This window comes from Microtus oregoni, unplaced genomic scaffold (assembly GCF_018167655.1).
Source record: "Microtus oregoni isolate MIOR12 unplaced genomic scaffold, Mior012 000012F_ref0000307, whole genome shotgun sequence".
NCBI lineage: Eukaryota > Metazoa > Chordata > Mammalia > Rodentia > Cricetidae > Microtus > Microtus oregoni.
In genome coordinates this window covers 36,147,061-36,156,602 of record NW_024543071.1, presented here as the reverse complement: position 1 = coordinate 36,156,602, position 9,542 = coordinate 36,147,061, and the positions used below count along the sequence as shown (strand labels likewise).

General features: G+C 41.6%; 1 protein-coding gene across 1 annotated transcript in view; it reads right to left on the bottom strand.

Annotated features, from left to right (window-relative positions):
• Window positions 1-854: 854 nt before the first annotated feature.
• Window positions 855-9,542, bottom strand: part of CUNH9orf135 (chromosome unknown C9orf135 homolog) — an 84,955-nt gene continuing 76,267 nt past the window's right edge. Inside the window, exon 6 of the mRNA XM_041662132.1 lies at window positions 855-1,085. Coding sequence (XP_041518066.1) covers window positions 903-1,085 — 183 coding nt within the window. The 3' untranslated portion in view covers window positions 855-902. The remainder of the gene's footprint in view (window positions 1,086-9,542) is intronic.

The following is a 9,542-nucleotide window of genomic DNA, read 5'->3' as shown; positions in this document are numbered from 1 at the left end:
GACAAGACCTGTCCTCCTCTTTATCCTCTTCGATAGAGTTTGCGGCTTCAGGAGGGATGCACACATGTGGCGATAAAGGGGGAAGGGGACACATTCCTAGCTAGCCAGATCAGCTGAATAAACTCTGGCGATCAATGGGGTAACAGATGTCACAACCAGATTGCCCTCAAACCCACCGAATCAACTCATCTGGGCTCACAGGGCTCACAGAGACAGAACTGACAACCAGGGAGCTTACATAAGACTGACCTAAGCCCTCTGCATGTATGTTACAGTTGTGTAGCTTGGTCTTCCTGTAGGACTCCTAACTGTGGGAGCAAGGGCTGTCTGTGACTCTGTTACCTACTTTTGGGATCCATTCGTCCTACCAGATTGTCTCGTTCAGCCTTAATAGGAGAGGAGGTGCCTAGTCTCACTGCAAGGTGATATCCATGCTGGCTGATATTTATGGAAGAAGAGTCCCTTTCTGAAGATAAACAGGAGGAGAAGTGGATGGGGATGAGGAGGAGAGAGGGACTGGGAAGGGAAGAGGGGGAGGGAAAACTGTGGTAGGGGTATAAAAACAAAAAATAAATAAAAGCAATAAATAAATATGAGTAAAATAAGCTACATGCTAAACAATCTCAAGTTGGATAGTGCTAGTTCTAATCATTTTTATAAGCAATGAAAGAAATGCATAGTCCATACAACAAAGAAAGCAGTCAAAAATATATTCTAGAATAGTGTACCTCACTTTAGTGGTACACATACTAAATTTGGGGAAATATAGGGTTGCTCACGAGAATATGAATATAAACATTTCCTTAGATTGAAAGACTTTTGTGTTTATTAAAGGAAATTATTAGCTGCTACAATTGTTATTTTTCATTAACCTGAGAGGCTGATGGCATACATATTGCCTTTTAACGTGGGACAATAGGATTGTCAACCAATGAATAGAGCTTTTGTTTTGCCTCTGAATTGGCATAAATCCCACTCTCATCATGCCATGTGTTGATTCCAAATCTTTTGGAGCCATTTAGGTCTGTGAACTGTGAACGGCACTTCCTGTAGACTGTGGAGTACTCTTCTTGAGGCAGACAAGCCTACGAAGAGAAAAAAGAAATAATATTCAGTGGCTGAACCATACATTCAAAGGATCAAGCTCCAAAAATTGGCTCTAATGACTAAAGGTGAATTTTCAACCGCTGATTAATTTGGTTTTACCAAATGTCTCAATGAAGAACAACCAAACACTGGCTAGGCAATTATAAGTAGTTCAAACCCTGAAAGAAGAATCTAGCTCACAGCAGTTTGATTTATAAGACTGTGAAAATGGACCTTATTGTGCATCTACAAATTAGACTAAACTAAGTACAAACATGGAGGCCAATTTAAGCATTATGATAATCTAAAGAAAACAAAAGTAATTAGGATTAACTACTTTCAATATCTTTTATTGATAAGTCAGGATTATTCTGAAGAACAGTATCTCGTGTTAAATCTTTAATAATTATTAAATCATTCTCAATAAATACTGGCAAACCGAATCCAAGAACACATTAGAAAAATTATCCATTATGATCAAGTAGGCTTCATCCCAGAGATGCAGGGCTGGTTCAACATAAGAAAATCTATCAATGTAATCCACCATATAAATAAACTGAAAGAAAAAAACCATGTGATCATTTCATTAGATGCTGAAAAAGCATTCGACAAAATTCAACACCCCTTTATGATAAAGGTCTTGGAGAGATTAGGGATACAGGGGTCATACCTAAATATAATAAAAGCTATTTACAGCAAGCCGACAGCTAACATTAAAATAAACAGAGAAAAACTCAAAGCCATCCCACTAAAATCAGGAACACGACAAGGATGTCCACTCTCTCCATACCTCTTCAATATGGTGCTTGAAGTTCTAGCAATAGGAATAAGACAACATAAGGGGATCAAGGGGATTCGTATCAGAAAGGAAGAAGTTAAGCTCTCGTTATTTGCAGATGATATGATAGTATACATAAGCGACCCCAAAAACTCTACCAAAGAACTCCTACAGCTGATAAACACATTTAGTATTGTGGCAGGATACAAGATCAACTCCAAAAAATCAGTGGCCTTCCTATACACTAAGGATAAGGAAGCAGAGAGGGAAATCAGAGAAGCATCACCTTTCACGATAGCCACAAATAGCATAATATATCTTGGGGTAACTCTGACCAAGGATGTGAAAGATCTATTTGACAAGAACTTTAAGTCTTTGAAGAAAGAAATTGAAGAGGACACCAGAAAATTGAAGGACCTCCCTTGCTCTTGGATTGGGAGGATCAACATAGTAAAAAAGGCAATTCTACCAAAAGCAATCTATAGATTCAATGCAATCCCCATCAAAATCCCATCAAAATTCTTCTCAGATCTGGAGAAGACAATAATCAACTTTATATGGAAAAACAAAAAACCCAGGATAGCCAAAACAATCTTATACAATAAAGGATTGTCTGGAGGTATTACCATCCCTGACTTCAAACTCTATTACAGAGCTACAGTATTGAAAACAGCTTGGTATTGGCATAAAAACAGAGAAGTCGACCAATGGAATTGAATAGAAGACCCTGACTTTAACCCACAAACCTATGAACACCTGATTTTTGATAAAGGAGCTAAAAGTATACAATGGAAAAAAGAGAGCATCTTCAACAAATTGTGCTGGCAAAACTGGATGTCAATCTGTAGAAGAATGAAAATAGATCCATATGTATCACCATGCACAAAACTCAAGTCCAAATGGATTAAAGACCTCAATATCAGTCTGAACACACTGAACCTGATAGAAGAGAAAGTGGGAAGTACTCTACAACACGTGGGCACAGGAGACCACTTCCTACGTATAACCCCAGCAGCACAGACATTAAGGGCCTCATTAAATAAATGGGACCTCCTGAGACTGAGAAGCTTCTATAAAGCAAAGGACACTGTCACTAAGACAAAAAAGGCAACCCACTGACTGGGAGAAGATCTTCACCAACCCCGCAACTGACAAAGGTCTGATCTCCAAAATATATAAAGAACTCAAGAAACTAGACTGCAAAAGGCTAATCAACCCAATTATAAAATGGGGCACTGAGCTGAACAGAGAATTCTCAACAGAAGAACTTCAAATGGCCAAAAGACACTTAAGGTCATGCTCAACTTCCTTAGCAATCAGGGAAATGCAAATCAAGACAACTTTAAGATACCATCTTACACCTGTCAGAATGGCTAAAATAAAAAAACACCAATGATAGCCTTTGCTGGAGAGGTTGTGGAGAAAGGGGTACACTCATCCATTGCTGGTGGGAATGCAAACTTGTGCAACCACTCTGGAAAGCAGTGTGGCGGTTTCTTAGGAAATTCAGGATCAACCTACCCCCGGACCCAGCAATACCACTCTTGGGAATCCCTATCATACAACAAAAGTATATGCTCAACTATGTTCATAGCAGCATTGTTTGTAATAGCCAGAACCTGGAAACAACCTAGATGCCCTTCAATGGAAGAATGGATGAAGAAAGTATGGAATATATACATATTAGAGTATTATTCAGCAGTAAAAAACAAGGACTTCTTGAATTTTGCGTACAAATGGATGGAAATAGAAAACACTATCCTGAGTGAGGTTAGCCAGACCCAAAAAGAGGAACATGGGATGTACTCACTCATATTTGGTTTCTAGCCATAAATAAAGGACATTGAACTTATAATTCGCGATCCTAGAGAAGCTAAATAAGAAGGTGAATCCAAAGACAAACATATAGGCATCCTCCTGAACATTAACCTTCATCAGGCGATGAAAGGAGACAGAGACAGAGACCCACATTGGAGCACCGGACAGAAATCTCAAGGTCCAAATCAGGAACCAGGAGCAGAAGGAGAGGAAGCAAGAGCAAGGAACTCAGGACCGCGAGGGGTACACCCACACACTGAGACAATGGGGATGTTCTATCGGGAATTCACCAAGGCCAGCTGGCTTGGGTCTCAAAAAGCCTGGGATAAAACCGGACTTGCTGAACATAGCGGACAATGAGGACTATTGAGAACTCAAGAACAATGGCAATGGGTTTTTGATCCTACTGCACGTACTGGTTTTGGGGGAGCCTAGGCAGTTTGGATGCTCACCTTACTAAACCTGGATGGAGGTGGGTGGTCCTTGGACTTCCCACAGGTCAGGGAACCCTGATTGCTCTTCGAGCTGATGAGGGAGAGGGACTTAATCGGGGGAGGGGGAGGGAAATGGGAGGCAGTGGCGGGGAGGAGGCAGAAATCCTTAATAAATAAATAAATTTTAAAAAATCAAAAAAAATTAAAAAAAATAATTATTAAATCATGCTTCCCACAATGGTAAATGCCAATCTCCAAGGTTTATTCCTATGAGAAATTTTGCTCAAATAAGCCCAATATAGTTTAAGAAGCTTATCTTTAGGCCACTTCATTAAAAATATTTATAGTGATAAAATATGATGCTATCATTGGCCATTTTCCAAGAAAGCACTGGTTCTTTCCGACCATACCAGGAGAGATGATAGATCCACAACACAAAGCCTGATAAGAAGCCCATAACCTGACCTCTGCTTTAAATCAGTTCTAATTATAAAACACCAGAGCAAGGTGGAAATGGAACCCCTCAAGCTGTGAAACAATCAAAGAACACCAAAGATACTCTCATCTTAGATTTCTTTTTTTTTTTTTTTTAGATTTTTCGAGACAGGGTTTCTCCGTAGCTTTTGGTTCCTGTCCTGGAACTAGCTCTTGTAGACCAGGCTGGCCTCGAACTCACAGAGATCCGCCTGCCTCTGCCTCCCGAGTGCTGGGATTAAAGGCGTGCGCCACTATCGCCCGGCCTTAGATTTCTTTTTATATTGACATTTTAACCGCACTTATCTGTTGAGTGCCTGTTACAGACTAAGCACAGTACTTTAGAGTGGATGTATTCTGATCCAATAATGGGATACTGGGGTTTGATTCTTACTCCCATTTTACACCTAAATAAGATTTTCTTAAAGCCCTTGGAGAGAGGGTAAAGGAGCCAGTGCTAAGCAGATGAGGCTGGTTACAAACCAGATCTGTCTGACTCAATACCCAGCGTTTTTCCAAAAGCATAAACTATGAAATCATAGAGCCATACGATGTATCCATGATGCTGTTCTACATGGTTTTGACTTTGGCTTTTGCCACTGTGTGCTATTCTCAGGGTGGAGGGATTTTCGGTTGGTTGGTTGGTTGGTTGGTTGGTTGATTGGCTGCCTGCCTGGCTGGCTGGCTGGCTGGCTGGCTGGTTGGTTGGTTGGTTGGTTGGTTGATTAGTTAGTTGATTAGTTGGTTGGTTAGTTGGAAGGCTAATTGGAGGGATGGAGGGATACATGGTCCATCAGTCACATAAGAGAACTTTTAATGACATTTTGTATTATTGGCCCAAACTGTCCATTCAGAGGAAACAGAATTTTCCATTCCTTTCCTTACTGGGGTCAAACTAAAGAGAGTTTCAAATGCAAGAACTGTGTGTCTTTTTGGCATTTCATAGGCAGAGAGAGGTAATGTATTCTTTTGAGGTATTTTTCTGATAAGTCAGAGTGGTATATCTTAGAGAAATAATTCTAGCAGTATAGGTATTAAAAGACTAGAGGCATAAAAATACTGGACTTAAAAAAACTTTTTATTGATTCTTTGTGGATTTCATGTCATACATCCCAATCCCTCTCATCTCTCTGTCCCCGTTTCTGCCCTCTGCCCTTGTAGCCTACCCCCAAAACAGAATTTAAAAGTGAAAACAACAACAACAACAACAAAACTCTTGGCATGGAAGCTCTAGTGTGTCCCAGTGAGTCACACGGTTACCCTTTAGTCCATATACCTTTACTTGCAAGTGTTCATTGAAATGACCCATGGGTCAGTTTCAAGGCCTTTGGTTTCTGCTAACACTAAAGATAATGAGCCCTCACTGGAACTCCTCTTGGATCTCCTGTTGTTGCCTTGTGTCATGGAGATCCTGCAGCTTTGGATCTGGCAGACCCAGTTCCTTTGCATGCTCTAGCAGTTCACAAATGAGGTGGGTTGGGGATGGGCTACCTGGTTCTGGGATGTGGTGGTAGCTGGGTTAGTCAGCTGCTACCTTTCCCTCATTTCCACCATGGGGGAGAACTTTTCAGCACTGCCTTGGCTAGCTCACTTAGTGCAGCAGACAGCCAGGAAGAAGGCCAGTTCTCCTATTCTCACACCCTTGGTCTAGCTCACCCACATTCGCACCACCAACTAGGGACAGCTCTGTTGTTTAGCCCAAGTGAGGTGCAGGGCTTTCTCTCTGGATTGTTGCATTTGGTGATCTTAAGAATGGATTTAAGAACTGTAGATCTCTGCATCTGCTTCCATCAGTTGCTGGCTGATGATGACAATTAAGGTAGTCATCAATCTGATTAGAGGGGAAGGCCATTTTAGGCATCCTCTCCACTACAGCTTAGAGTCTTCTCTGGGGTCATCCTTGTGGATTCCTGGGAATTTTTCTAGTGCCATGTTTCTCACTAGTCTTTTAATGGCTCCCTTAATCAAGATTTCCCTTTCCTTTCTCTCCCTCACTGCACTTTCCCCTTGAGCATCCCATTCCCTCATGTTCTCCTCCTACCATCCCTTCTCCCCTCCCCCTCCTCTTCCATGATCCCTTCTCCCCCCACCTAATTTTCTCAGGAGGTCATTTCTGTTTCTCCTTCTCAGGGGGATCCATGTATGTCTTTCTTAGGGTTCTCCTTAGCTTCTCTGGGATTGTAGACTATAGGCTGGTTATCCTTTGCTTTACGCCTAATATCCACTATGAGTGAGTACATACCATGTTTGTCTATCTGGTTCTGGGTTACCTCAGGATGTTTTTTTCTAGTACCATCTATTTGCATGCAAATTTCAAGATGTCATTGTTTTCTTTTTTTTGTTTGTTTTTACTGCTGAGTAGTCCTTCATTTTATAAAATGTATTACATTTTCTTTATCCATTCTTCAGTTGAGACCAGCCCAAGAGAGAGAGGAGCAATAATATGAGCAAAGGGGTCAGGACAATGATGGTTATACCCACAAAAACACCTACCTGAGCTAGTGAAAGTTTTCTGACTCTGGACTGATAGTGGGATAATCATAGGACCAAACCAGGCCCACTGAATGTGGGGGACAGTTGTGAGGCTTGAGCAGCCTGTGGGACCACTGGTAGTGGAACCAGAATTTATCCCTAGTGCTTGAACTGGTGTCTAGGAGTATATTCTTTTTGGAAAGATACCGTGCTCAGCCTAGGTATGGGAGAGAGGGCCTTGGTTTTGCCTCCAAGTGAAGGGTCAGACTTTGTTGACTCCTCATGGGAAGCCTGACCCTTTCTGAGGAGTGGATGGGGGTGGGGTGGAGTAGGAGGAGAGGAGGGAGTGGAAACAGGGATAACTATGTAAAAATGTAAAAAGATTTATTTAAAAAAATTCTTAATAGGGCTGGAGAGATGGCTCAGTGGTTGAGAGCATTGCCTGCTCTTCCAGGGGTCCTGAGTTCAATTCCCGGCAACCACATGGTGGCTCACAACCATTGGAATGAGGTCTGGTGTCCTCTTCTGGCTGCAGACATACACACAGACAGAATATTGTATACATAATAAATAAATATAAAAAAAATTCTTATAAAAGAAGAACTGTGGTTGCAACTGGGTTTCAGTAACTCACATGGCATCTCTTGATGGATGGAAAACAGATATTGTTCAGTACCAAGAGAAATAAAACACTGATGGACGCTAGGGCGTGAGTGAAAACATTTCTCAAAGTGAAACAAGCCAAACGCTCAAAGGGTAGGAGTTCGGTGGCGTGTGAACTATATCTCAGTAGAACCATTGTTTAAAATCAACAAGTGCAATGATGTGTGGGATTCCAAAGTCAGAGACACCCGTTAAAACGATTGCTGCCTGTTTACATGCATTACAACATGACTGCCAGTTGAACAAATGACCCAGTGTGTAACAGTAACCAGCTTCCGTGGCATAAATACCCCTGTTGTTGCCCATTTCAAGTGACCAGAGCTAGGTCAGAAAACTAAAGAGAACTTAAAGAAAGCTCAATCTTTCCCACAAAATATTGAGAGCTCACCCCAGCTCTTGCCGAGCTCCCTTTCCCAGTGTGGGGTAACAGTGTGAAACAAGATGGCCTCAGTCCAGAATTAGGGGCAGAATCTAATTAACCTAAGAAAATTGGCATATTTTCACCCCATTCTCAAGTCAGCAGGTCTTCAAAGATTAGAACAAATCATTAGGGACCTTGCCAACCTGAATGAGGAAGCTTCAAGACCAGATTGTGACTGGAAGCTTCCCTCTAGCCAGTATATCATGAGATCAAGTTGGTTTTCTTTTTATTCACTTTCAGTTCTGAGGATTAAACTCAGGGTCTCTCCGGCCTCCGAAGCCAACACTTGTAAAGAGCAGATGGGAGAGTCTACAGGAAACAAGACACATTGTTGTATTGATCCTTTCAGATGTTTCAAAAATTTGAGCCAATTGATTGCCCTCACTGCCTGATTCAGTTTAAGCGAGATTCTGTATATCTTGCTAAAAGCATCTTGACATAATTTCTCATGCATCATGAGAACACTGAGGCCCTTGGACCAAGGAAATGAGTCAGAACCATGACAACAGAGCACACACTAGAAAATGGGAGTGAAGGCAAACGGTGGATGAACTGGTGGCCAGGGAGATGCCTGGGAGTCAGAAAGATCCAAATACAGAACAGGTGAACAACACAGGCAATCAGGAACAAAAACAAATGATCAGGAACTGGGAGGATTAAATTCCTTATTGGGTAGTAAAGTGAGGAGCCCTTTCAAAGTATAATACAAAAGCCTTGAGAAGGAACATAAAAAATGCAGATAACCCACGGTGACTGCAGCTCAGACCCAAAGGCAAAGCTGGGGTAGTGAGAGTCCTGAACAAGCAAGCAATCTGGAGCGCCCACAGATCAATAAACAGGGGGAGATGATTTAAGCATCATTAATGTGTTTCCCCTCAGTGTATGGAACCATTCATTTGCTCAAAGGGAGTATAAAATGCGTTTCAGAGCAATACCAGTCAAAGAACAAAGTAATGCTGGCTTGCAGCATGCAAAACAAGGGTTATTTTTTCCCAGCAAGATATTAGCCTTGTTGTAAATGAACAGGTTTGAGAAGTCTGAACAGCAGTTCACGGGGCTCCCTTTAATATATACAGAAAACATCCTTTACTTTGATGGCTTACAGAAGAGTTGAGGAGAGAAGATAGAGTCCAAGGAACCTTAGGAAGAAAAACTGAAAGAGAAGAAAGTCAGGGCAGCAGAAAAAGTCAATGTTTTTCCCATTTCTGCCTGCTCTTTAACCATGAAGGGTCCCTTTGCTCTGGACAAAAAGAAGTGTAGTAGAGAAATTATAATAAAAACAGAAAAACATAGAGGTCTCCTGGCCCCAATCCAGCTGGGAACTCTTTAAATTGGTGACCTCTCACACTGCCTTTCACTTCCTTTGGCTAGCCAGGCAGAAAGGAGCTCTAAAAAT